Source organism: Panthera tigris, chromosome D1, assembly GCF_018350195.1.
Source record: "Panthera tigris isolate Pti1 chromosome D1, P.tigris_Pti1_mat1.1, whole genome shotgun sequence".
Taxonomy (NCBI): Eukaryota; Metazoa; Chordata; class Mammalia; order Carnivora; family Felidae; genus Panthera; species Panthera tigris.
The window spans coordinates 113781531-113808245 of NC_056669.1; the positions used below are offsets into that span (position 1 = coordinate 113781531).

The 26715-nt window shown below is 67.4% G+C and overlaps 1 protein-coding gene across 1 annotated transcript; it reads right to left on the reverse strand.

Moving 5' to 3' along the window:
- MUC5AC (mucin 5AC, oligomeric mucus/gel-forming) lies at positions 1–26715 on the reverse strand. Its single transcript, XM_042959646.1, is given in 56 exon segments — positions 1–653; positions 1029–1143; positions 1261–1324; positions 1541–1660; positions 1944–2042; positions 2127–2249; positions 2564–2601; positions 2814–2915; positions 3161–3332; positions 3720–3751; positions 3967–4070; positions 4178–4265; positions 4619–4797; positions 5039–5246; positions 5718–5901; positions 5997–6247; positions 6421–6595; positions 7024–7229; positions 7479–11329; positions 11475–12325; positions 12327–12389; positions 12391–12438; positions 12440–12919; positions 12922–13427; positions 14034–14222; positions 14317–14360; positions 14725–14887; positions 15085–15213; positions 15741–15897; positions 16118–16357; positions 17019–17198; positions 17304–17417; positions 17523–17661; positions 17738–17889; positions 18075–18175; positions 18473–18525; positions 18604–18859; positions 19052–19178; positions 19395–19489; positions 19812–19976; positions 20062–20199; positions 20276–20345; positions 20853–20963; positions 21175–21313; positions 21579–21696; positions 21847–21972; positions 22084–22297; positions 22406–22515; positions 23263–23353; positions 23714–23828; positions 24101–24362; positions 24576–24701; positions 25199–25258; positions 25598–25730; positions 26071–26146; positions 26507–26715. Coding segments are annotated over 56 exon segments (12768 nt in total). The 3' UTR covers positions 1–346.

Genomic DNA, 26715 nt, shown 5'->3' on the forward strand with positions numbered 1-26715 from the left:
AATGCTCCAGATGTATTTATGGAACCAGTTGGCCATTTCCCGAGGCCCAGGGCCAAGGTAGGGGGTGAGGCTCTGCCTCCCGGTGGCCAGCCGAATGGCCGGGCACCACATCCAAGTGGCCGTCATTGATAAGACCCTTCCGTGATGCTTACGTCCGGGGAAAAGCAGACTGGACCCGTGGCCAGAGGGGCCCCGCCCGCCCGGGTCCCTCGGGGCCGTCACACTTCCAAGGGCCGTGGACCCTGCAGACGGACGGAAGAGTGGGGCGGGCAGTGCGTCCTGAGCTCGGGCCGCCTGGACCGAGGTCCCACCGGCCTTGGAGCTGGGGCTACGGGGAACGGGACCCTTATCGCTGGGTCCCGGAGGGAGGTGGCCGGGAGCTCCGAGGGCTGCTGGACCCCCTCCTCCAGCCCGTGTGCCCCGTCTGCTGGCTCTGCTCCTCGTCACTCTGCAAGGGCCCCGGCTCCTCCGAATGGCTCAGGTTGCCGCGGGGGCCGCACTGCTGCCCCACACAGCCGCACTCCTTCACCAGGGTGTAGCCGAAGGTTCGGCTGGAGCCGTCCTTGCAGCGCAGGGTCACTGTCGTCGGCAACACCCGCAGCTCCCTGCAGCAGCTGCAGTTCCGCTCTATGGTGTTGGCCTCCAGCGAGTACCTGTGGGCAGGGCCCGCTCAGCACCCGGCGCCACGCCCGGAGCCCCCCGCAGGCCCCGGGGCCCCACGTGCCCGTCCCGGGCACCCCCGGCGGACTCTGGGCCGGCAGCGTGCCACCGCTGACCTCTGGGCACGCCGCCAAGGGGGCCACTGTGTCCGCGGCCTCAGTAAACAGAACAGCCTGATTCCATCGGCCTCCGAAGGCCTGGCCCCAGCCACCCCCCCCACCCACCCCCCCGCAGCGTCAGGACCCCACCGTCTGCCCCTCCCCCACTGTCCTGCTTTCCCCTCCGGCCCGGGCGCCCGGCACAGCCAGTCCTGGGGACGCTGCCCTGCGGAAACTGGTCTCTGCCTGGCGGAGTCGGGGCTCACGTACTTGGCACTGCTGTCCCCGCAGTTGCCCTGGCAGTAAGCTACCCTCGTGGGCCGTGGGGACCTGCAATCTCCATGCACGATGACCTCACGCTTGTAGTATACGGCACAGGCCGACTCTGCGGGCGACACGGGAGGCGGGGCCGGGGCTCAGGCCTGGATGGCTCCCCGGCCCCCCCCGCCCCCCCACCCCCGGTGAGCAGGATCGACCACCCCCCGCAGACGCTCGCACTCACGGTTCCGAGGTTGGGGCGGGGGACAGGCGAGACAGCAGCCGTCCTCACTCAGCTGGGCCTGGGCCTGTGCCGACAGAGGGGCTGCTTGAGCGCCGGAGCGGCCGGCCCGGAAGCAGGGGGTCACACGGCAGTGGACAGTGCCCCACGCAAGCAGGTGGCGCCCCTGTGGGTGCTGCAGGGGGCCCACCGCGCCTCCCCGCCCCCACCCCAGGCGAATCTTGCCGTGGCCTCCCGTGGGCCCGCAGCGTGCCAGGCGGGGCCGTGCGTCCCCGGAGCTCACCGCAGGGCAGTTGAGTGGGGGACACGCCTTCTTCCTGGTCACCACCACGAGCCCGTCCCGGTGCTTCTCACACTCGTGGGTCACACACGGGTTCGTGGGGTCTGGCCAGGACTGGCCGGGCTGCGAGGAAGAGGCACCAGCAGGGTGAGCGGGCAGGGGAGGTCCGTCTGCCCATCTACGTGTCTGCCTCCCAGCCTGTGGGCTTCCGGAGCCCCCCTCTGCCCGGGGGCCCCGGTGCGCCAGACCCTGCCGTCTCTGTGCGCCTCACAGCTGCTCTGTCCAGGCCGGGGTGAGGCCCGGCCTGCCTGGGGCTCCTGCGAGGGGCGTGCTGGCTCTGTCCCTCCCGGGACTCACCCCCCCGGCCCTGGGGCCCCCCCAGCCGGGCCCTGCGGCCACGACTCACATAGAAGATGCGGGTGGAACTGTCACTGGCGTTCACGACACAGGCCTGCTGCACACACAGGCCACAGCACTGCTCACTCTGCTCCTGATACTCAAAGCCCTGCAGGGAGGGGTGGATAGGGCGGGGTGAAAATGGAGCCCGAGCCCGGGCGCTGGCTTTCCCGGGGTGGACGCAGGCACTCACCGCGGGGCAGTGGGTGTTGCAGATCTGGGTCTCACAGCTGATGACGACCGTGTCCAACTGGGGACTGCTGGACACCTCACACCTGCACGTTTCGCACAGACTGGAGGAGACCACGGAGCCGGGCTGGGGAGGGTCAGGGTGGCCAGTGTTGGCGAGCTCGGACCGGGCCCCGGGCCCCTGCCTCCCCGGCCCCCCTGCTCCAGGCCCGGCCCCCCGCCAGGCAGACCGGTCCCCCTGGGTGACTCTGGGTGGGCGAGGGGGAGCCCCAGGCCCTTGCCTCCCTGGGCAGTGGTCCCGGGAGAGCTCACAGCTGCCCTGCGGCCACCCGAGCCAGCAGGGGTCCTGGCCCAGGCTCGGGAGGAGCCGGCAGGGGCAGGGGCGGAGAACGCTCAGTGTCCCGTGTGCCCCGGGGGTCCGGACCTCCATCTGGTCCTTACCTGGTACAAGGTACCGTTAACGCTGCAGACGTCCCAGCCTGTGCAAGAGGAGAACAGCCTCACGGAGCCACCCTGACCTCCCGCCCTCCCGCCACCCTGTCCGCACGGGCAGTCGCCCGGCCCCGGGGCACCCGGCCGCAGTGGTCCAGCTGTGGCTTCATCCAGCTTTACCCCGAGCCACGGAGAACCCCGAGAGAGGCTGGGCCCCCCACCCGCAGCGCGCAGCGCAGCCCGGAGAAAAGACACTCACTGCAGTTCTGGCTGGGGCAGCAGGCCCCCTCCTTATAGGTCATGACCGGGTGGGAGCCCTCGGGACAGGCCACGGGCTTGGGGCAGTAGCTGGTGTCACAGGCTGCAGTGGGCAGGACGGAGGTGCTCGGGGGCCTGTGTCCGGCTCTGCGCCAGCTCCCACCCCCACCCGGGGGTGATCCCCAGGGGTTTTCAGGAGGGCCGGCCACCCGGTGGGCAGGTGGTTGGTCCCCCAGGTGCCAGCGTCCCCCCAAGTGCCGGTGCCACGGCACCCTCGTGGGCAGGCGCCCCTGTGCTTTCGGCCGAAGCCGACCCGGAAGGCATGGGGGGGCAGCAGCCCGGACTCACCGCAGTTGTACTGGGGGCAGCACTGGCCGGCCTGCGGGGCTGCAGGCACAGGCACGAAGCCGGGCAGGGGGCAGGCTGGGGGCAGGGGGCAGGGCTGCCTGTGACAGGTCATTGTCAGCGTGCTGCTCTCACAGGTGCACCGCTGGCAGTCCACGCTGATGGTGTGGCCGGGCTGCAGGAGGAGGCACGTGTGAGCCCAGGGCTGTGGGGTCAGTCACCTGCCTGTCCGGGGACGGCTGCAGCCAGACCAGGTGGTTCTGGGAGCCCACCGATGAGGGCCAGTGGGGGAACCCGGGGGAAGGGGGCTTTGAGAGTGCAGGGCGGTGGCCGCAAGGGCAGGACATGGGGTGGGAGGTGCCATGTGGGTGACCTCACGGTGTCCAAGTGGAGCAGGAGGGAGTCCCAGCGGAGGACAGGGCAGGGCCACCCCCGGGGGTGGGCACCCCCACATAGAAGCCTCCTAGATCTTGCCGGAGAAGCCTGGGCCCCTCCCTGCCCCTCATCTGAAACTCTGGCGCCCAGAGGAAGCCCTGCCCCACCCCCAGCATGGCGCACTCACCTCCACAGCCTCCCCGTGGGGGCCCAGGCACCCTGGAGGGAGAGAGAGTGAGGTCAGCGGTGGGCGGCGGCAGCCCCCAGCCCTTCGGGGGCAGGAGCCACGTCGGGGGGGCCCCCCGGGGCCCTGGCTGGGAAGTGCAGATCTGGGAGGGCGGTTGGTCCTGGCACTCGCTCGGGCGGAAGGTGCACCTGCCAGCCCCAAGCCCCACCCCCGCCCCCACCCGCCACCCCCCACCGTGGGGACGTACGGTGGCAGTCCACAGGCACGCAGACTGGAGAGCTCATGCTGAAACGCGTCATGTTCTCTGGACAGAAGCAGCCTTCTGTGATGGGGACAGTGTCCTGAAGAGCCCTGTAGGGACAGCAGAGGGCCGGCCTGTTCCCTGTGCTCTCCAGGGCAGGGGAAGGCCGGGCCGGGGTCCCCAGGGGCGGGTCTAGGAGGGAGAGGCGGGTGCATACACGAGGCTGGTGCTGTCACTCCCATAGCAGTATGAGGGCTTGGACGGGCCACACGGCCGGTACACCTTGTCAGCAGGGCAGGTGAACGCTGTGAGGAGGGAGAGGACACCTGAGGCCGAGGGCCCCGGCCCCGAGCCAACTCATCCCCAGGCATCCGCCGGGGGCTCTGCAGCCCGGAAGCAGGGCCCCGCCGGCCCCACCCCTGCGTGCACGGCCCTGCCGGCCCTGTGCTCGAGGCCGAGTCCCCGATCTGGGTGCTCCTCCCTTCTTTCCAGGAGCCGGGTGCAGTCTGCCCTGGGGCCAACCATCCCCCCTCCCCCTCCTCCTCTTCCCCCAGCTCCTCCCCCCTCCTCCCCCACCCCCTCCAGGAAGTCCAGCCACTGGTCGTCCGGCCCCTGGCCACACGCTGGCACCGGCCGATGCCGCTGGGAGGACACTCACAGCACGTGTGGTTGGTGTGGCGCCTCCAGTCGATGCACACGCCTCGGGAGGCGCAGAGGGACGCATACAGCTCCAGGCTAGAGCACAGCACGCTGGAGTCGTTCAGGTGGCAGTGGTCGAAGGTGCAGCCTTGGTAGAATGCCAGCGGGGGGATCAGAGGGTGGCACAGCTCGAAGACCCTGCGGCCGGGAGCACCGGGTCGTGGGGCAGCTCGGGCCTGCCCGGGTCTGCGTGCCCCGGGGAGGGCGGCCGGCTGCCCCATGGCTCTTTCTGTCTCGAGGTCTCCCCTGGGCTGGAAAGCCAGGTGGCGCCCGGGGTCATGATGCGGGCCCGGACCCACGGCCAGCCCTGGCGGACCCACAGCGACCCTCTTCCCCCCGGGGGGCCCCCGTAGGCCCACTCTGCGCCCCCACATCTCACTCGCTCAGAATCAGCTGGCAGATCGGCGAAGGCAGGCAGGGGGCGGGCGAGGGCGTGGGCCCGACTGCAGTGGGCTTCGGGGGTGGCCCGTGGCAGGGTGGCTGGTGGGGCGTCGTCACCTTCCAGTGGCCGGACATATCAGAGCAGGAGGGCACCACGGTGCCCCCGGGGAGACGGCACTCATCCTTCTTGTCATTGGTGCAGGTGCCTGGGGCCGGGGAGGCGGGGGAGGCTGACTGGGGCCAGTAGAGCATCCCCCCCCACCACCACCTGCCCGAGCGCGCAGCGTCCCCGAGCTGGGGGTGGGGCCCTGGCGCTCAGCGCGGCACTCGATGGCCTGGCTGAGAGACCTGAGCCTTTGAGCTTCCAACACACCCCCCACCGAGACACCGGGCAGTCCCCCTGGGGGACGGGCAGGTGCGAGCCTCAGGTGTAGGGCACACGGCCAGGACCCCCGCCCCCTGAGCTGCTGACCCGCACCCGCTGGGAGCCGCTGGAAAGCAGAACCCCCTGCAGGCTCGGTGCCCTGAGGCAGTTTCGGCCCCGGCCGAGAATGGGTCCTCCAGGGTGGGGGGGACTCGGCCAAGGCGACCCTTCCCGCACCAGACGCTCCCAGCTCCAGGCACGGAGCGGAGAAAGGGCCCGGCGCGGGCAGAGCCCGGCGGGGACAGGCGCTCACCGCACTGCCCCTCGGTGTTGTTGGCGAACTTGCTGAAAGGCAGCTCCACCGAGAAGATGAGGCCGGAGAACATGACCTGGACGCCGAGCTCGGGGATGGTCAGGTACATCTTGACGCCGATCTGGGAGATGCTCACGCCGTCCTTCTGGAAGCCGGGCTGGACCACTTTGTCGTTGAAGACGATCTAGACACACGCGGCGGGCCAAGGAGAGTTGAGAGTGAGGGTCGCCCCCGGCCGGCCCCGGTCCGCGTGGGGCTGCCCGGGGCGGGGCTCCCCACCTCGTTGGTCATCACCCCGAGCACGGGCTTGCGGGTCAGCACGACGCGGTCCTGCCGGTACTCGACGATGATGGACTGCGGGCAGGAGAGCCCGTCCTCCGCCCCGCAGAAGTAGTTGTCGATGAGCACGCGGAAGTGGCCGTACACGGGTAGGATCTGCTGCACCAGCACGTACGTGCAGTTGTCCAGGAACGTGTAGTAGGTGCCGTCGAAGGTGATGTAGTGGGGGTCGCCCCAGCCGCTGCACACACCTGCGGGCACGCGGCGGCCTTACGCGGGGCCCCCTCCCACCCCCGCCCCGTGGGCCCTGGGGCTCAGGCAGGATTCCACCCGGCACCGTCCGTCCCCTGGCCTGCCGTCCGGAAGGCCTTCCCGGTGTCTGACCCAGGTCCCTCCCTCCCGCTCAGCCTGGCCCCCGGCTCACACTGGCACTGGTAGTGCGGGCAGCAGCTGTCGGGGTCGACCACCTTCACGGGCGGGTAGCCGTTGGCGCACGTCGGCCGCTGCACCTGCGGGCACCGCCGTGGCTGCAGGGCGATGACGCCGTTGCCCTCGCAGGTGGCCTGAGAGCAGTTGGGCATGGCCCAGGTCTCGCCTTTCTGTGGAGGAAAGACCTCAGGCTTGTGGCGCCGGGCTCCCCTGAGAGAGGAGCCGCGGGAGGGGACCGGGCTGGCGAGGGGGGCTCTCCAGGGGGCGGAGGTGGTGCCCCGCCACCCCGTTCCTCACCCGTGGTCTCCACTCCCGGAGCTCCGCCCGACCCTACACGCCCTCCCTGGCTGCCCGGCGCCACCCAGAGCCTGGACCACCCGCTTGGGTGCCCGGTCGTCCGCAACCAGCCGAGCCTCCACCCCAGGCCACGCGCTCCCGGCTGCCGGGCCGGGACCCACCCCGGGCAGTGACCAGAACCGGCCACTTCCCTGCCTGCCTGCTTCGGCCCGAGGCCACGGACTTTCCCACTCAGCCGAGCTGCAAAGACGCGGAGGGTCCCTGCGCCAGCCTGTGCGGTGGGCGGGGAGGGGGCAGTTACCCTTCTTGGGGGGACCGCGTTTGGGCATCCCTGCGCGGTGACGGGCGCGGAGGCTGAAGGGGAGGACCCGGCCGGGGAGGTGGTTGGGACGGGAGGTGTTGTGCCGCTGGCACAGGTGTAGTGCGTCCTGACCACGTGGCAGTCCAGGCTGCACGTGGCATAATAGCAGTGGCCGTCGAGGTCGGTCCGGTTGTAAATGATGGATCCTGGCAGACAAGGGGACAGGCGGGTGTCAGCGGGGCCATGCTGGGGGGCGGGGAGAGGCACAGCGCAGACTGGCCCCTGCAGGGTGGCGGTCCGCCCCGAGGGCTGACCTGGTAGGAGGCCTTCCTGCCCAGAAACGAACGGGATGAATCCTAGAGGACGGCTCACTGCCGCCTCGGGGACAACACGTGGCTCAGTCACGGGGACAAAGACCCCTCCCTCTCCCTCACAGTGGCCGGGGCAGCACACACCTGCGGCGTAGAACTTGTCAGACACGCTGCAGTAACATGTCGTGGAGGACACCACGGAGGTCGGTTCTGGAGGCGACGAGGGCTTGGTAGATGGAGTCGCGTAAGGCGTCACAGAAGTACGAGGGCAGTGCTCCGGGGGCTCACAGCACAGCACGCGGACCTCGTAGCTGCACATCCCGACGTCGCCACTCTGGTCCCGGTTCTGGCACATCAGGTCCTTGCTGATGTTGCACTCTACCACCTGGCCCAGCGTCTCGATGCTGACCTCGGGGTGGCTCTCGACCCGGCACTCCAGCCGCGTGATGTACTCGGGCCGGCGACAGATTTTCCCTCCCCTTCTGACGATGTTGCCGAGGGTGTCCACGTCTCCTCCGTGGGGCCCTGGGGACGGGAAGTCCACGTCGAACCACTTGGTCCACCTGCACTGTGGCTGGCAGGGGATGGTCACGGGTGTGAAGTGGGTTGTTTCAGTTTTGAGAGAAGGGCTTGTGCTGATTGTAGGACCAGAGGTTGTGCTGCGTTTGGGCTCAGAGGTTGGGCTGGTTTCTGTCACCGAGGTTGGCCTGGTTTCTGTCACCGAGGTTGAGCTGGTCTCTGTCACCGAGGTTGGCCTGGTTCCTGTCACCGAGGTTGAGCTGGTTTCTGTCACCGAGGTTGGCCTGGTTCCTGTCACCGAGGTTGAGCTGGTTTCTGTCACCGAGGTTGGCCTGGTTTCTGTCACCGAGGTTGAGCTGGTTTCTGTCACCGAGGTTGGCCTGGTTCCTGTCACCGAGGTTGGCCTGGTTTCTGTCACCGAGGTTGAGCTGGTTTCTGTCACCGAGGTTGGCCTGGTTCCTGTCACCGAGGTTGGCCTGGTTTCTGTCACCGAGGTTGAGCTGGTTTCTGTCACCGAGGTTGAGCTGGTTTCTGTCACCGAGGTTGGGCTGGTTTCTGTCACCGAGGTTGAGCTGGTTTCTGTCACCGAGGTTGGGCTGGTTTCTGTCACCGAGGTTGAGCTGGTTTCTGTCACCGAGATTGGCCTGGTTTCTGTCACCGAGGTTGAGCTGGTTTCTTTCACCGATGTTGGGCTGGTTTCTGTCACCGAGGTTGAGCTGGTTTCTGTCACCGAGGTTGAGCTGGTTTCTGTCACTGAGGTTGGCCTGGTTTCTGTCACCGAGGTTGAGCTGGTCTTTGTCACTGAGGTTGGGCTGGTTTCTGTCACCGAGGTTGAGCTGGTTTCTGTCACTGAGGTTGGCCTGGTTTCTGTCACCGAGGTTGAGCTGGTCTCTGTCACCGAGGTTGAGCTGGTTTCTGTCACCGAGGTTGAGCTGGTTTCTGTCGCCGAGGTTGGGCTGGTCTCTGTCACCAAAGTTGAGCTGGTTTCTGTCACCGAGGTTGGCCTGGTTCCTGTCACCGAGGTTGGGCTGGTCTCTGTCACTGAGGTTGAGCTGGTTTCTGTCACTGAGGTTGGGCTGGTTTCTGTCACCGAAGTTGAGCTGGTCTCTGTCACCGAGGTTGAGCTGGTTTCTGTCACTGAGGTTGAGCTGGTTTCTGTCACCGAGGTTGGGCTGGTTTCTGTCACCGAGGTTGAGCTGGTTTCTGTCACTGAGGTTGGCTTGGTTTCTGTCACCGAGGTTGAGCTGGTTTCTGTCACTGAGGTTGGCCTGGTTTTTGTCACCGAGGTTGGCCTGGTTTCTGTCACCGAGGTTGGGCTGGTCTCTGTCACCGAGGTTGGCCTGGTTTCTGTCACCGAGGTTGGGCTGGTCTCTGTCACCGAGGTTGGCCTGGTTTCTGTCACCGAGGTTGGGCTGGTCTCTGTCACCGAGGTTGGCCTGGTTTCTGTCACCGAGGTTGGGCTGGTCTCTGTCACCGAGGTTGGGCTGGTTTCTGTCACCGAGGTTGAGCTGGTCTCTGTCACCGAGGTTGAGCTGGTCTCTGTCACCGAGGTTGGCCTGGTCTCTGTCACCGAGGTTGAGCTGGTCTCTGTCACCGAGGTTGAGCTGGTTTCTGTCACCGAGGTTGGGCTGGTCTCTGTCACCGAGGTTGGGCTGGTTTCTGTCACCGAGGTTGAGCTGGTTTCTGTCACTGAGGTTGGGCTGGTTTCTGTCACCGAGGTTGAGCTGGTCTCTGTCACCGAGGTTGAGCTGGTTTCTGTCAGTGAGGTTGGCCTGGTTTCTGTCACCGAGGTTGAGCTGGTCTCTGTCACCGAGGTTGAGCTGGTTTCTGTCACCGAGGTTGAGCTGGTTTCTGTCACCGAGGTTGAGCTGGTCTCTGTCACCGAGGTTGAGCTGGTCTCTGTCACCGAGGTTGAGCTGGTTTCTGTCACCGATGTTGGGCTGGTTTCTGTCACCGAGGTTGAGCTGGTCTCTGTCACCGAGGTTGAGCTGGTTTCTGTCACCGAGGTTGAGCTGGTTTCTGTCACTGAGGTTGGCCTGGTTTCTGTCACCGAGGTTGAGCTGGTCTCTGTCACCGAGGTTGAGCTGGTCTCTGTCACTGAGGTTGGCCTGGTTTCTGTCACCGAGGTTGAGCTGGTCTCTGTCACCGAGGTTGGGCTGGTCTCTGTCACCGAGGTTGAGCTGGTCTCTGTCACCGAGGTTGGGCTGGTTTCTGTCACCGAGGTTGAGCTGGTTTCTGTCACTGAGGTTGGCCTGGTTTCTGTCACCGAGGTTGGGCTGGTCTCTGTCACCGAGGTTGAGCTGGTCTCTGTCACCGAGGTTGAGCTGGTTTCTGTCACCGAGGTTGAGCTGGTTTCTGTCACTGAGGTTGGCCTGGTTTCTGTCACCGAGGTTGAGCTGGTCTCTGTCACCGAGGTTGAGCTGGTTTCTGTCACTGAGGTTGGCCTGGTTTCTGTCACCGAGGTTGAGCTGGTCTCTGTCACCGAGGTTGGGCTGGTTTCTGTCACCGAGGTTGAGCTGGTTTTCGGCACGGAGGTTGAGCTGGATGTCACCAGGTGGGAGGTGGTCTCAGTTAGCCTGGTGGTGCTAACGCTTGAAGTGTGAGATACTCCGACAGTTTTGTGGGTAGAGCAGTACTCCGGGGGCTCACAGCACAGCACGCGGACCTCGTAGTTGAGGCACATCCCGACGTCGCCGCCCTGGTCCCGGTTCCGGCACACCAGGCCCTTGCTGACGTTGCACTCTACCACCTGGCCCAGCGTCTCGATGCTGACCTCGGGGTGGCTCTCGGCCCGGCACTCCAGCCGCGTGATGTACTCGGGCCGGCGACAGATTTTCTCTCCCCTTCTGGCGATGTTGCCGAAGGTTTCCGCGTCTCCTCCGTGGGGCCCCGGGGACGGGAAGTCCACGTCGAACCACTTGGTCCACCTGCACTGTGGCTGGCAAGGGACGGTCACGGCTGGGGAGACTGAGTGTGTGCCGGTTGTGACGCTGGTTGTGGGGTGCGTGTGCACGGAGCTGACGGTGCTGTGCCGTGTGGGAGACGAGGGGATTCCGGTGGTCCAGGTAAGCTGTGTCTGGGTCCCGGTTTCCTCTCGGGTGGAATACGTGGTCTCAGACGTCACAGGGTGTGTGGTGCTTCTGCACACATCCACCAGCTCGCAGCACTCGATCCGGATTTCGTAGTTATAACAGATCGGCGGCAACTGGTTCCTGTTGAGGCATAACAGCCCCAGGCTCTTGTCACAGATCAAGTCCTGTCCCAGCTCCTCCAGTGGGATGTTTGGGAAGAACTGTGCCCTACACTCCACGTTGCTGGGCTTTTCACAGAATTTATGTCCTTTGGCTCTCAAGTCATGAAAAGTGTCGAAATCTCCGCCGTTTATACCAGGACCAGGGTAGCTGCTGTCGAACCATTGGGTCCAGTTGCACAACTTTTGTAAACAAGGCACAGGTGTCGTTGAAACTGACATTGGCCTCGGGGTCAACGAAGTGTTTTTCACAGTTGTAGTGGTCCCTGGGACAGGTGTAGGGGTACTTGGGACAGGTGTAGGGGTACTTGTGGTGGTTTCAGTGGTCCCTGGGACAGGTGTAGGGGTACTTGGGACAGGTGTAGGGGTACTTGTGGTGGTTTTAGTGGTCCTTGGGACAGGTGTAGGGGTACTTGGGACAGGTGTAGGGGTACTTGTGGTGGTTTTAGTGGTCCTTGGGACAGGTGTAGGGGTACTTGGGACAGGTGTAGGGGTACTTGTGGTGGTTTTAGTGGTCCTTGGGACAGGTGTAGGGGTACTTGGGACAGGTGTAGAGGTACTCGGGGTGGTTTCAGTGGTCCCTGGGACAGGTGTAGGGGTACTTGGGGTAGGTGTCGGGGTACTTGTGGTGATTGTAGTGGTCCCTGGGACAGGTGTAGAGGTACTCGGGGTGGTTTCAGTGGTCCCTGGGACAGGTGTAGGGGTAGTTGGGACAGGTGTAGGGGTACTTGTGGTGGTTTTAGTGGTCCCTGGGACAGGTGTAGGGGTACTTGGGACAGGTGTAGGGGTACTTGGGACAGGTGTAGCAGTACTTGTGGTGGTTTTAGTGGTCCTTGGGACAGGTGTAGAGGTACTTGGGACAGGTGTAGAGGTACTTGTGGTGGTTTTAGTGGTCCTTGTGACAGGTGTAGGGGTACTTGGGACAGGTGTAGAGATACTCGGGGTGGTTTCAGTGGTCCCTGGGACAGGTGTAGGGGTACTTGGGGTAGGTGTCGGGGTACTTGTGGTGATTGTAGTGGTCCCTGGGACAGATGTAGAGGTACTCGGGGTGGTTTCAGTGGTCCCTGGGACAGGTGCAGGGGTAGTTGGGACAGGTGTAGGGGTACTTTTGGTGGTTTCAGTGGTCCCTGGGACAGGTGTAGGGGTACTTGGGGTAGGTGTTGGGGTACTTGTGGTGATTGTAGTGGTCCCTGGGACAGGTGTAGAGATACTCGGGGTGGTTTCAGTGGTCCCTGGGACAGGTGTAGGGGTACTTGGGACAGGTGTAGGGGTACTTGTGGTGGTTTTAGTGGTCCTTGGGACAGGTGTAGGGGTACTTGGGACAGGTGTAGAGGTACTCGGGGTGGTTTCAGTGGTCCCTGGGACAGGTGTAGGGGTACTTGGGGTAGGTGTCGGGGTACTTGTGGTGATTGTAGTGGTCCCTGGGACAGGTGTAGAGGTACTCGGGGTGGTTTCAGTGGTCCCTGGGACAGGTGTAGGGGTAGTTGGGACAGGTGTAGGGGTACTTGTGGTGGTTTTAGTGGTCCCTGGGACAGGTGTAGGGGTACTTGGGACAGGTGTAGGGGTACTTGGGACAGGTGTAGCAGTACTTGTGGTGGTTTTAGTGGTCCTTGGGACAGGTGTAGAGGTACTTGGGACAGGTGTAGAGGTACTTGTGGTGGTTTTAGTGGTCCTTGTGACAGGTGTAGGGGTACTTGGGACAGGTGTAGAGATACTCGGGGTGGTTTCACTGGTCCCTGGGACAGGTGTAGGGGTACTTGGGACAGGTGTCGGGGTACTTGTGGTGATTGTAGTGGTCCCTGGGACAGGTGTAGAGGTACTCGGGGTGGTTTCAGTGGTCCCTGGGACAGGTGTGGTGGTCTGGGTTTGACCCCCAGAGGTAGGGCAGGTACGGGGGGAGCAGCACTGGACCCTGATCTGGTAGTTGTGGCAGAGCCCCGAAGCCTGCTTGCGGTTGTAACAGGTCAGGCCCCGCGCTGGGCTGCACTCCACGTGCTGCCCCAGGACCTGGATCGGTACCTCGGGGGCGTCCTCAGCCCGACACTCCACCCTCCTCGGCGCCGGGCAGACCTGGTGCCCGTGGGCACGGAGGTTCTCCAGCGTGTCGAAGTCACCGCTGTCGATGCCCCGTCCCGGGTGACTGACGTCCAGCCACGGTGACCACCGGCAATCTTCCCCACAGGCCTGGCGGGGCCGGGGAGGGCTCGTGGGAGGACCGGAGGTCGTGCCCGGGGTGGAGGCAGGGACACCGCTCCGAGTGCTGGGCCGCACCGTGCTCTTGGCAGGGCTGTGGCACGTGTGGGCTGGACGTGTTGAGCTCACGACTGAGGGCAGAAGAGAAGGCGGGAGGGCTAAGTCTCTCAGGCTCCCCGAGGCACCCTGTCACCCCTTGTCCCCGTCCCCCTGTCGGTCAGCTGCCTTGCACGTCTCACCGTGTCAGTCTGCATGACCGTCCCCCCCTGTGACGGGAGCTTGGGAAACACAGGGACCAAGTTCCCGGGACACACCTGGCACAGGGCATGTGTGGAGCCCACAGCAGTTGAATAAATAGGTGAATCGATCTCGTTTACACCCTGAGCAGAATTTGCACTCTTTCGGGAAGGTCCGCTAGGGCTCTAAGGGTGACCCCCTTAAGAGGGAGAGGAGCTGGGCTACCTGACCCTCGGTGTGGCCTAAGACAGGCAGGTGGCAACGATGGGGCAAGGACTCCCCAGGGCTGTTCCCGGTGGCCCTTCCCTCCAAAGGCCTGCCTGAGGTCCCCTGTCAGAGCCCTACCCCGTGCCAGGGGCCCCAGCCCTGACGGCACAGCTGAGGACACCGGTCCCGCCCGGCACGCTGGACGAGCGGGCCCTTCCTGGCTGCAGAGATGACGAGCGTCCGGCCCCCGGTCCCCTCCTGGATTCCCGACACGAGGGGCGGCCCCGCCTTACCGAGCGGGGATGTGGAGAAGGAGAAGGTGGTTGGTGGCGTGGGGGTGGTGGGGCTGCAGGGGTAGACCGTCCTGTCGATGGTGCCGTTGGCCGAGCAGCGGGCGGAGATGCAGCCCCCCGTGCCGTCGGTCGTGTGGTAGATGACGTCCCCCGGGCGGAACCGCCGCCCGTCATAGGTGCAGACACAGGCTGTGAGGAGGAGGGGGTGCCGGGCACGTGAGGGGCGGGGGGACGGGCGGGGACCTGGAGACCCCAGACCCGAGGAAGGCCGCCGGCCACTCACCCTCGGTGTCGTAGACGCACTGCACCCCACTCTCGCTGCAGACGCTGGCGACGAGAGGAAGAAGGTGAGTCTGGGGGCGAGGGCATCGCCGCTGTGCCGGAGCCGGCCCTCAGCCCCGGCCGCTGGGCACGGAGGCCGAGGTCGCACCCTCTCAGGGAGCCCCTTCCGGTCAGTGACCACTGGGGGCCGGCGTCGTTCCCCGCTGACCTCCCGACGGCCACCTCCCGTTCGGGGCATCTGCTCCGGCGGCCTTGGGGCGGCCTCGTGACTCGGCGTCACCCCCTTCCGCTCCTCTCCCCTCCCCTCAACGCCTCAGGCCGCGGCCCCCCCCCGCCCCCCGTCCGTCCCGAAGGGCGAGGGTCGAACCCCACACGCTCCAGCTGCTTGCCCCTCTGGTCAAGGACTCACCAGGACTGGCAGTTCCTGTCAGACGGCACCATCTCCCCCGGCCGGTATGACTTGCCTTGGACGCGGCAGGGCGGCGGCGGGGGGGGCGTGGGGCACGTGGCCACACACTGCATCCGGTCCTCGTCGAAGATGGGGGCTTCTGGCGGGCACTTGGGGTAGCAGCCTGCAGCCCAGAGAGGCCTGAGTCCCAGCCGACCGCCTGCCCGACCGCCCCACCCCCATCGCCTTGGCTCAGTACCCAGCTCGAGGTCGCACTCACAGCGGCACCTCCGGGGGTTGGGACCCCGGGCCCCCAGGACAGACCCCGCCGTGACCCCAGGACCCCAGGCGGCCCCTCTGGCCAGCAGGGCAGCAGCTCACCTTCCAGGCCCGGCAGGTCGGTCAGGCAGCGGCCACTCGGGTTCCGGCAGGTCCTCATGCAGGGCGGGCCGCACGGCTGGTAGTGCCACTCGCACTGGCCCTCGCGGTTGTAGTAGTCGCAGAACAAGGCTGCAGGTGAGGGGGCCGACTCAGCGGGCCGGCTCCGGCCAGAGCGAGCCACCAGCGGCCCCAGGCGGGGCGCCGCCCTGGCAACGACGGCCTCCAGGGCCACCCGGCGGCCGGCCGGGCTCCCCCCGCACCCCGACCTTCGACCAAGCCCCGTCCCTCCCCTGTGCCTCCCGCATGGGGCCTCGGGGGGTGTGGGCCCCAAATGCCCGTGACCGGACGCAGCCCCGGGTCCCCTGGCTCCTCGGGGGTGCCGCCTGTCAGGGTGGGGGACTCCGGCCGGGGCGGCTGCCCACTACGCTCCCCTCCGGCCAGGTTCTAGGCGGGCGGGGTGGGGGAGCAGGGCCCTACTGACCCCTCTGGGTTCCGGAACATTCTCCCGTCTGTCCATCGGTGACACCCCTCCCCATTTCACGTTCCTTTCCGACACCCGCCGCCCCCCTTCGCGGGCGACCAGCCTTAACCGCGCAGCGTGTCGCTCCCTGGGGTGGGGGCCCGCCCTGCCCCGACGCCACATCCCGTGAACTCACGGCAGATGTCCGGGGTCCGCCAGGACACGCACACGCCCGCGTCGTGGCAGGCCTGGGCGTAGGCGGCCACGGCCGTGCAGAGACACTCACAGTCGCCCCCGGAGTCACAGGCACACGCGTCGCCCACGCAGGCCTCATAGTACTTGGCGGGCTCCACCTGGCGGGGGAGAGAGGCTTCGGATTCAGGGCCGGATTCCCCGGGGCTGCTGGGGGTCAGGCCCGGGGCGTGGCCGGACCTGGGCCGTCTCTCCCGCTGCTCAGGGACAGCAGATTCGTGGTCCCGCGGGGCTGACCACGGGCTGGTCCAAAAGGTGGAAGGCGATGCCAGCCCCACTTCTGTCCCTTCCTCCCCAGGCGCCCCGGGAGCACCCACATACGTGAGCGTGGCAGGCGGCGAAGGTGGCGCTGTTGAGGACGCTGCACTGCTTCTGGGCCCAGGACTTGCGGTGCGGGTTGGCGGTGCAGGCGTCCCTGGGGGCCGGGGCGTCGGCGCAGGACGGGGAGAATTTCCAGCTGTTGCCAAACTCCAGGGCGTTGCCCACCACGGACTGGCTCCGCGTGGTGAAGTCATTGACGGCGTTGTCGTCAAAGTTCCCGCACAGCCCGCAGACCCGGCCCTGCACACGAGGGGGCTCAGGACACAGGCAACAAGGGCCAGAGCCCCTGTCCCCGCCTCCCGTGCCCCCGTTCCTTTCCCCCTGGGGCTGCATGTCCCCAGGACACCTCGGGGGGGAGGGTAGCTCAGTGCTCCCGGGCACGGCCCCACTTAGCGTTCGGGGCCATGGGGGTGTCCCTCCTGTAGGAAAGGGGTCCCCCAAAGACTGGCTCAGATCACCGGGGACCCGTGAGATGGCGTCATGTGGAAATAGGGCCTCCGCAGGTGGAGGTCCGGCTAGCACGGACGCATCCTGGCTGAGGACACAGGGCCTGGTGTCCTCGTAGGACCGGGACATTTGGGCACAGACACACAGAGCAAAGACAGTAACGTGAGGTTGCAGGCAGAGGTCAGAGGGTCGCCTGGGGCCCCAGAAGCCGGAGGAGGCCGGAGGGATCCTCCCCCCGAGCGTCCAGGGGCGCGTCCTGGGACCACAGCCTGGAGGGACTTTCAGCTCTGGGAGAAGGAGCCACGGCGTGCAGTGGACACAGGCAGACCTCCTACCTGCCGCCTCCCTCGAGGCACGCCGGTTGAATCCCTCCTCTGTCCGTCTGTGTGTGCCCCCCACCCCACAGCCCTCCCAGCCGGCCCTCGGTCTGGGCCGTCCTGGGGCGGGGGCCCACCTTGAACTCGGGGCTGAGTTTGAGGAAGATGCTGGTCTTCCTGTCCCACAGCAGCACCAGGCCGACCTCGGTGTCCACCACCAGGTAGATGCCCATCTGGCGGATGGAGTAGGGGGCCTCCTGCCCCACGCCCTTCTGGATCACCTCCACTTTGCCGCCACTCAGCTTCAGCTCGTAGCTCTGCGGGGGGGGAAGGGGTCCCTCAGGCCCGTCCCCGCTCACCTTCCAAGAGTTCCCCGGGGCCTCTGAGGGGCTGCCCCCGTTCCCACCCGGCCCCCCACTCACCCCCAGGAAGAGCTTGAGGTCCTTGGAGCAGGTGACGCCCGTGGTCCCGCAGGGGACGTTCTCCGTGACGACTCGGAAGGTCCCGTTGGCAGTGCTGTTCCCACCACAGTGGTCCTGGGGACAGGCGGAGGCCGACGCGGCAGTTGGGGGGGGGGGTGGGGACTGGGACCGCCTGGGCAGCTGGCCGGGGGCGGGGGGCGGGGGGCGGGGACCGTGTACCTGAAGCAGTGTGTACTCGCAGTCGCCGCTGAAGCTGTAGCTCCGTCCATCGAAGGTGATGTAGTGGCCGTCCCCATACACCGTGCAGGTGGCCAGGCAGGGCTCACGTGTGCACTGCCACATCCTGCTTTTACAGGTGCTGAGGGAGGTGGGGGGGACAGTCAGGCCGAAGCGGGGCCGGCTGGGCCAGGGTGGGGTCTCGGGGCCCCACCTACCAGGTGTTGCAGCCCACCCGGATGGTCTGGCCGGGCAGGTAGCTGGCCTCGTCGTGCACACAGGGACAGTCCTCCACGGCGACGCAGCCGCCTTCACCGTCGGCCACCAGCCCATCGGGGCACACGCAGCCGGGCTCGCACCGGGAGCTGTACTGTGGGGCACAACACACAGGTCAGGGGGCCGGGGGTGACGGCGGAGGTGACAGCAGAGGGTCCCCCCGCCACGGCCTGCAGGGGGCCCGGACAGCGTTCGGGCAGGGGTCTTCCTGGGCCCAGCCTGAGAGGGCCACGCGGCGGGTGCCCACGAGGGGTCCCTGGGGGCGTGGGGAACACTCACACACTCCATGTCCAAGGTGAAGCAGCTCTTCTGACAGCCGGCCCCGGCGGCCCCCGGCGTGGCATTGCGACAGTCGACGTAGACCATGGGCGGGGTGCAGACTGGGGAGGCAGGGGCCGTTGAGGGGCCCCCAGCCGCCACCCGCGAGGCTGGCTCTGAGAGTTTCCCAGCAGCCGGGGGTGTGCCGCCCCGAGGCCTGACCGGCCGGGTGCTGCATGGGCGCGAGAGAGGCCTGCTCCCACCCCCTCGCCACCCCCTCCCCGAGCCCAGAGGGCACAGACCAGGCCAGACGCAGAAACGTGTCAGCCCCCCCCCCGCCAGCCACGCTGACCCGGGCGCGTCCGCCCAGAAGCTTGGCGTGGAAATGACAGCCCCTCCCTCCCGCTCTCAGGGCTCACCTGGGGCAGGGGTGTGGCCTCCGATGCAGCTCAGCAAGCCTTGCGTGCAAGTGCTGGGAGGAGAGGGCGGTCAGAGGGCCCCCCCACCTCAGCCGCCCTGCTCCCCAGGCCCAGCCGGCAGGGGCTCTCACCAGATGGCCCCACGCTCGTGCAGCGACTCCCCGTTGGGGACCACGGAGCCCTCGTGGTAGCAGGGACAGCTGGTGGCCGGCACACACTTGCCCGCTTCGTCCATGAAGGTGCCTTGGGGGCAGGCGCAGCCGTCCACGGGGACAAAGCGGATGCCGCAGGTGACGTCCTCGTGACTCCGGGCCCGGCAGGTGGGCTGGCAGGTGCCGATGTGGTAGTGGTAGGTCAGCGACTTCGGGCAGGTGGCCATGGGCTTCGCTGCAGGATGCCGGGAAGGGGGCGGCGCTCAGCGCAGGGCGGAGGTCTCCACCCGGTCCCCGGCCACCCCCCGCTGCCCTGCCCACCCCGGGCCTGCTCCAGCCGCGGGGTCCCCGGCCAGCACGGGAGCCCCATGCAGGGAGAGCCACGGAGCGTGTATTCCTGCACCGGGGGACCCTCGGGGACACTCACTGCACACGCCGTCCCTCCAGCCTCTGAGCAGCACCCCCTTGGCGGCACAGGCGCGCACGTAGGAAGACAGGGCCGCACACAGACAGTCCTCGCTCTTCTGACAGTTGCACGTGTCGAACATGCAGTTCTGGGGACGGGGCCGTGGTCACCCACACTCAGCGAGCATCCCCACGCTGCCCCCCGCCTCCTCTGGGGCCCCTCCTCGAGCCGGCGCCGGGGGCCCCCCCACCCCCGGCAGACCCCCTCCAGGTGGGAGCTGGAAGGACTACGGCCCCTGATCTCCGTAGCCAGCGGAGCTGGGCTGGCCCGGACCAGAGGGGACGGGCCAGGGGGAGGCCGTTACCGAGTGGTAAGTGCCGGGGCTCACGGCAGCGTGGCACTGGGCGAAGGGGCCGTGGGGGTCCTTCAGTCGGGAGCACCAATGCTGAGCGTACTTCTCTGTGGACGGAGGAGCGGGGAGGTCAGCTGGGGTCACACAGAAGCGCCTTCCGCAGCGGACGGCGCCTGGAGCGGGCAGGCTCCTGGCTCCTTCCGAGCGCCCGTCTGTGGCCCACAGGCACACCGAGGGCCGCCTCCACCACCCCCACAACACCCTGTACCTTTCCTTCCGGAAGTTACCACGGCCACCGGGGAGTTTGCCTGTGAACTCCCTGAATCGCTCCTTCGGGCCCGGAGTGGACCTTCGTGGCTGGGGGCGGGGGGCGGGGGGGAGGGGGTCACCAGCACGCAGGGGGCCCTGGGGCCACATGCATCCACGTACCGTTCTCCACGCTGAGGGAGCAGGGGTCCTCGAAGCTGTTCTTGACGTTGGGGCAGGCGGCCTGGGTCTTCCAGGTGTTGGCGAAGGCGGCGGCCGTGCCCTCCACCACGCCGCTGAGGGTCCGGAAGTCATCGGCCTGGTTCTGGTTGAAGTTCCCGCACAGGCCTGGGGCAGGGGGGCAGCATGAGGCCCCGAGAGCCCCGGCCGCCGAGGGCGGGCTCCGGCCCCCAGGGCAGGCGGCCCCGCTTACCGCAGGTCAGCCCGCGGAGCTCGGGCGCCAGCCTCAGGAACACCTGCATGGTGGGTACCAGCTGGATGTCCAGCTGCAGCCCCAGGTTGGTCTGGGCGATGATGAAGAAGGTTGAGGGTCTGAAGAGCGTGACGTTGGCTGTGGACACAGGGGACAAGGTCTCAGCGGGGCGTGAGCAGCGGCACCCTCAGGGGGCCAGGGCCGGCGCCCTCACCTGCTGAGACGGGCATCTGGGTGTAGATCTGGTTCACAAACACCTCCCCGCTGGCCTTGACCACGATGACCTGGGGGCAGTACACAGCAGGGTCAGGGCGAGTCGGGGCCCTGCCAGCGCCCCAAGTGGCCCCAGAGGCCCTGACGTGCCCCTGCAAGACCCCTGCCCGTGGAGGCCACAGGCTCCCACAAAGAGGGGCCGATGACCCTGTGCTCAGCTTGTCTGCGTGTCCTTCAAGGACCGCATTTTCTCAGTCACGTAAAAACACGAGTGACTTTATAAAATACGGATGTTGCCTTCAATGCACGAGCTACCGGACGTGCCCCGGTCCCTCCCTGAGCTGCTCCATCTGAGGATCGTCACTCAGAGATCTGTGGGGTGGGAGGATCCTCAGGCCAGGCCCCCTGGCCACTCGCCGCCCACACGGGGATCGAGGGCTTGGGCAGAGGTCACTTGCCACGAGGGACACAGATTCCTCCCAACCCACGTCTGCTCTCACTATGTCCCCCCACCAGCCCCCACCAGGGTCTGCCCTCACCGTGTGTCCCCCGCCCAGGCCCCCCGGATCTGCTCTCACCGTGTGCCCCCCGTCCAGGCTCAAGGTCAGGCTCTTCAGGCAAGTCTCACTGTCCGTCAGGCCGCACCTGCGCAACTCCGCCAGCACAGTGAAGGCGCTGCTGTCGCAGGGCTGCAGACACGAGTGCTCACACTCTGCCCAGAGACCCCAGCCCCCTGCGTCCGTCCCCACCCCCCCCCCACCACCTGGCTCCCTGTGGGGCTGGTACCAGGAGCCGGGGCATCTTCCCAGGGTGGCCTCAGAGGCGGCCGCTGCACGCAGCCCAGGCAGGGGCTCCCGTGTGACAGCCGCTCTGTCCCAGTGAGGACCCCGGGGCCCGTACCTTGGCCAACACGTAGCTGCAGTCTCCGTGCACTGTGTACTGCCTCTCATCGAACGTGGAGAAGTGGGCGCCCCCCAGCACCGAGCAGGTGCCAGGACATGGCACCTCCTGGCAGCTCCACCGGCCGCTGGAGCAGGTGCTGGGTGCGGGTAGAGACCACGTGAGCGCGGCCCCCGGAGCACCCAGCCCCTCCCTCCTCAGCGGCAGGTGGACAGGGGTCTTGCCCAGGCCTGCCCGCATCACTGCACAGCCCGGGGCCCCTCGGCGTCCGTGCGGAGAGCCACTGGCCAGTGCCCAGGGCCCCAGGTGAGGGATGACACCCAGCACTTGAGCCCTGGCCTCCGAGGGGCCATCCCAGGACGCGTCTGGGGTGACGGACGGGAGGGCAGGGGCCTGGGTCCTACCAGTTGGCACAGTCTGTGGAGTAGACAGCCCCCGGAGCATAGGTGGCCCCGTTGTACACGCAGGCGCACTGGGGTGCGGGGATGCAGCCCGTCTGGCCGATGTCGTCGAGCACCGTCCCTGCAGAAGCAGGCGGCCACCGCGTGAGCATGTGGAGGAGACCAGCCCTCCGCCCCAGGCGGCCCTCCCCTTCGGGGGCCCTTCAGATCCGGGGGTCCAGAACGCCTCTGTGATTCTCGGGGGGCAGGCGGGGGTGGGGGCCCCTCTCACCCTCGGGGCAGAAGCACCCGGCCATGCAGTGGTCCTCGCAGAGCTGGGAGTGCTCCGGGTTGGAGCAGGTGTCCACGCAGGGCGAGCCGCACTCGCGGTACTGCATGTTGAGGGGGCACGTCTGGGCTGCAGGGTAGAGGACGGGGGCGGGGGGTGGCGGTGGTCACACCCTGCCCCCACCTCTGGACCGAGGCAGGGCAGCACGGTGACGGGGCTGGGGCCGGCCGGGGCACTCACGGCACAGGTCGGGGCCGCGCCAGTCCAGGGGCCGCCCCCCGGCGTGGGCACACTGGCGGGAGTACTCGGCGACCGTATGGCAGACGCAGCTGGTCAGCTCGGCGTGCTCGCACAGGCAGAGGTCTTGCCGGCAGGCCTGCACGTAGCTGCTGGCGTCCACCAGGGCATTGCAGCCCCGGAAGGGCCAGCTGCTCAGGATCTCCTCACAGATGCCCTGGGGCCGAGCGGGGGGCCGTGCTGAGTCCAGGCCCCGGACTCTCCTCTGGACTCACAGCCCACCCCCCCCAGCCCGGCCCCCGCCCCCACTCCCTCCAGGACTTACGGCGCCCAGTGAGCAAGTCAGCGGGGGCACAGGTGCAGGGTCCTGACACTGCTCCGTGGGGCCGTGCAACTTCTGCAGATTCCCGAACTCGATGGGGGTCAGCTTGACACCTGCGGGGAGCACAAGCCGTCCCCCAGGCTGTCCGCGGCGTCCCGGCTGCCCCTGCTCCCCCACCCACACTGCTGGGTTAGGCAGTGGCCACAAGGGACATTCAGGGTGTCTGAAGACTGGGGAAACAGCCAAGGCTCTGGGGCTTGCAGGCCGAGGGCGGAGGCCTATTGACTGAGGCTCTCCAAGCCCAGGGCCAGCCTGTAGTCCAGAGGGCTGGAGAGTGACCCCGACCTCCCCCCTGCCCCCCCCGCCCCAGCCAAGCCTGCGCTGGGCCTGCCGGGCCAGGGCCGCCGGACGCGTGGGCAGGCTCGTTCCCTCACGGCCAGAAGCATCTATGGGTGAGCCCTAAGTGGGGCTTCACGGGCCTGGCGAAGGGGACCTGGGGGCTGGGGACCCCGGCTCGTGCGGGTCCCACTTCTTGGCGGCGAAGTCTGGAGGCCCGAGCAACAGTGACGGGGCCTGATGGGAGGTGGGACTCTGGTCTCAGGTGAGGAGGGTGCCTGGTTACACATCCACTCCCCAGAGCAGCCGCGCCGAGCACAGGCCCCCAGATGTGCCTCCGGGCGCACGGCTGAGTGTGCGGGCAGGTGCGCCTGTGGGTGCTGGGATTGTGCAGGTGCGGGTGTGCGTGCACATGCACACAAGTTGGAGACACGTGGCCCGGGACCCTGGAAGGCGGCCTTCCAGGGAGCCCCGGGGAAGGGGCCCGGAGCAGACACGTGGGACAGCCATGGGGAGGGGCTCACCGTGGGAGAGGAACTCGTCGAAGACAGGCACACCGTTAAAGTCTCCACAGAGCCCGCAGGTCTGGTTCGAGTACTTGGCGTCCAGCTCCAGCTGGAAGGAGAGGGACATGTCAGCCACTGGCCCTGCCAGGGACGTCTCGGGACGGGAGGGACAGACGAGGTGTGGGACACTTCCAAGGAGGGGCTGTCAGGGACCGTGGACCAGCCCCCGGCCCCCACAATGCAGAGCAGGGCTCTCTGTCCTGGAGGAGACACCCCACTCACGCGGGGTCTCCATCGGGGGGTGTAGATCCCAGCGCCCCCATAGCACCTGGGCTCCCTCCTCCCCCACCCTGTTGGGGACCTTCTCTGACCTCCCCACCCACCCTTGCCCAGAGCACTTTCTTCCCTCCCTGGGAAGGCTGTTGGGCTGGAGACGCCCCCCCACCCCAGCCCTGGGCCCCGGCCTCACCAGGAGACTGTCGTCCTGGCTCCACATGAAGACCAGGCCCAGCCTGGCCACCACCTTCAGGTGGCTGCTGCTGTGCTCGATGATGACACCAGACTGGCTAAAAGGCAGCTGGATTCTGCGGAGAGAGGGCGCGGCTGAGGCGGCGAGGGGCGTGGAGGGGGCAGCGAGGTCCCCTGCGGTCACGCGTGGGACACGAGCACAGTGCCTGTGGACAGTGGCAGCAGGGGGAGTGGGGGAGACAGGGGAGTCTGCAGCCCTGGGGTCACAGGACCAGGAGGGGACCACTTCCAAGGGCAGGAAAAGAGCACGGGGCCCCAGCGGGGGAGGGGCGGTGGGCCCCCGTCTCGGGGACAAGCCCACGTCCCCCTCACAGCCCCCCAGACTCACGGGAGCCCGTTGACCTGGATGGAGTTCTTGGTCAACTCGATGACCATGCCATCCAGCTTCATGGTGACTCTGGCCAGCGTGGTGACATTGGACTCCAGGCCGCGGCGGACCTGGACGTTGAAGTCCTCGTAGGTGGCCCCACAGTGCGCGGAGAGGACGTAGTTGCACAGGCCCGGGAAGCGGAAGACGTCCCCGTCGAAGGTCTTATAGTGGAAGTCGCCCCAGGTGCTGCACACCCGCCCGTTGTGCGCGGGGTTCAGGGCTGTGGGGAGCCAGGGCAGTCCTGAGGGGCGCCCCCATGCCCCCAAGTCCAGCACACTGCTGCCCGAGGGCCGGGCGTCCGGGGAGGAGCCGCCTGGACCCAGACCCTCCTGGCGACTGGGGCCCTTTCCCAGCACTTCTCCCGGGTCCACCTGGGAAGCGAGACCCCGCCCAGCTGCCCCCTCCCAGCCCGGCCTCACAGGCCCTCCCTCACCTCGAACCACCGGCGCCGTCCTCAGAGGGGGGAGGATGGTCACGCCTTGCAGCCGGTCGCCTGCGGGAGCAGGGGCAGGGTCACACAGCGCCCCCCACGCACATGGCTTCTGCTGGGCATAGGCATCTCTGGCACCCACACAAGGTGACTGGAGGTGGCCTCTCCAAGGCCGTGGCCGCAAGGCGCCCCGGGGGGGCCGGGCTGCACGTACACTCGGGCAGCAAAGCCTCCTCCGGCGACAGCCTCCGCCCTGCGCCTCCGCCGCGCCATCCCGAGGGGCCGGGAGCTCTCAGCCCTGCACTCTCTTCACACCTGGGACTTTCCTACGCCCAGAATCTCAAAAGTCAACCTTGGGCGCAGAGGCCAGGTGTGGATGAGCCTCCCGTGGGCCCAGTTCCGGGAAATGCAGGCAGATTGTCTGGGCTTCGGGGCCACACACCCAGAGTGGCGGCACAGAAATACCCGAGGAGGCCACCCCACCAGCCCCCACCCCCAGGCCACGAGGACGCGTACGTGGATGAAATATTGGGGGTTACGGGGAGACAGCAGGACGTCGCCGTGAGCTCAGCGGGCCCCTGGCCCCGAGTGGGGCAGCCCTGACCGGGGGCGGGGGGCCGACTCACCAGCGGACCCCTGGGTGACAGGAAGGAGGTCCAGGTACCCGTGGCCATGTTCCACAGAGCCTACGGAGGAAGAGAGGGATGGGCGGGCAGAAGGGGCCAGAACAGGTGGGGGTTCTCTCTGTGCAGGGCTGGGGACGCTGGGAGGGTCTCTGTCCACACCGTCCACACCAGGTCCGGGCTGAGCCACGATCCTCTCTGAGCATTACCTCAGCCTGGCTCCCCAAGCCCTAGAGGAGGGGTCCCCTGGCCCTGACAGGGTGTCCCCGGGAGCCCTGCATTCACTGAGTATCTCCCCACTCTGCACAGCAGCCCGTGGAGGGTCCAACGGTAAAGCCAGCGGTCTGGAGGACAGCTTGGAACAGAATGGGGAATGTGGAGCTGAGTGGGGTGGGGCTGCACCGTAGAGGGGGTGCTCAGGGCCACCGCACGGGGGGCGACTCAGCACGGGGGGCACAGGGCAGGAGAGCTGAGGGCTGGCCGTGTCGGCCCCGAGGCTGCCCCAAGAACCTGGCGCGGCTTGGAAGGCCGATCTCTGAGGCCCTCAGAGGCCACGCCAGCGTGGCAGGAGGGGCCTGGCCCTGCAGGGGCCAGCTGCCCTCACCGGTAGGGACTGGCCCCACACACAGCGGCAAGAGCCAAGGACTGAAGTGTATGGGCCACACGGGGCGCCGTGGCATGGTCCCCTCTGTGCTGAGTGCCTCGGGAACACAGGCCCCTGGCCCCTCCTGCACACTGCCACCCCACGCCCGGCCAGAACCCAGCTGGCCCCTGGGAAGTGGAGGCAGTGAGGTGCAGACCTGGGGGGAGGGGGCCGCAGAGGGTCTGTGAGTCCTTCCCCCCCGCCGCCAGCATCCTCGCTGTGTGGACCTCACTATCACACCCTCGGCCCAAGGCTGAGGCTCCCGGAAAGCCCCCATAAGGCCCAGATGGGGAAAATGAGCGGGTAAACTGGGGGTGCATGGGGAGGGGGACCCAGGGATAGGAGGGCCGCTCCGCCAGGCTGGCCCAGGGGCCCGAGAACCCGCTCAGCCCGGGGCCTGGGTGGGGGGGGCAGAGGCAGTGACCAGCAGGGCAACACGGGTGGAGGAGTGAGTGGGCTGCAGGCCGCTGCCAGGGAAGGCAGGCGGGGGCTCAGAGACGCTGGGTTCCTGCTTCCTCGCCTCAGGGGGGCAGCCCAGCCTCAGAGGCCCCACCCCCAACGTGGACCCCCGCAGTCCCCGAGGGTTCCTCCCCAACCCCACCAGCTGGGACACCCGCAAGACGGCTCAGGGCCCGGGGCCGGGGGCCAGGCTGCCGGGGGCCACTCACGGCCACACTTCGCCCGCCCAGAGGCCCGGGCAAGGCGTCTGGGCGGCCTGCTGCCCTCCCGGCATGTGGGGGAAGCACCGGGATGCCAGGCCACGGCCAGGGCCAGCCTGGGAGAGCCGGTGAGTGGGCGCCTCACCTGTGTGCTGGGCCCAGGCCAGGGTGAGAGCCAGGGCCCAGAGCGGGGCCAGCTTCCTGCGGCCGACACCCAT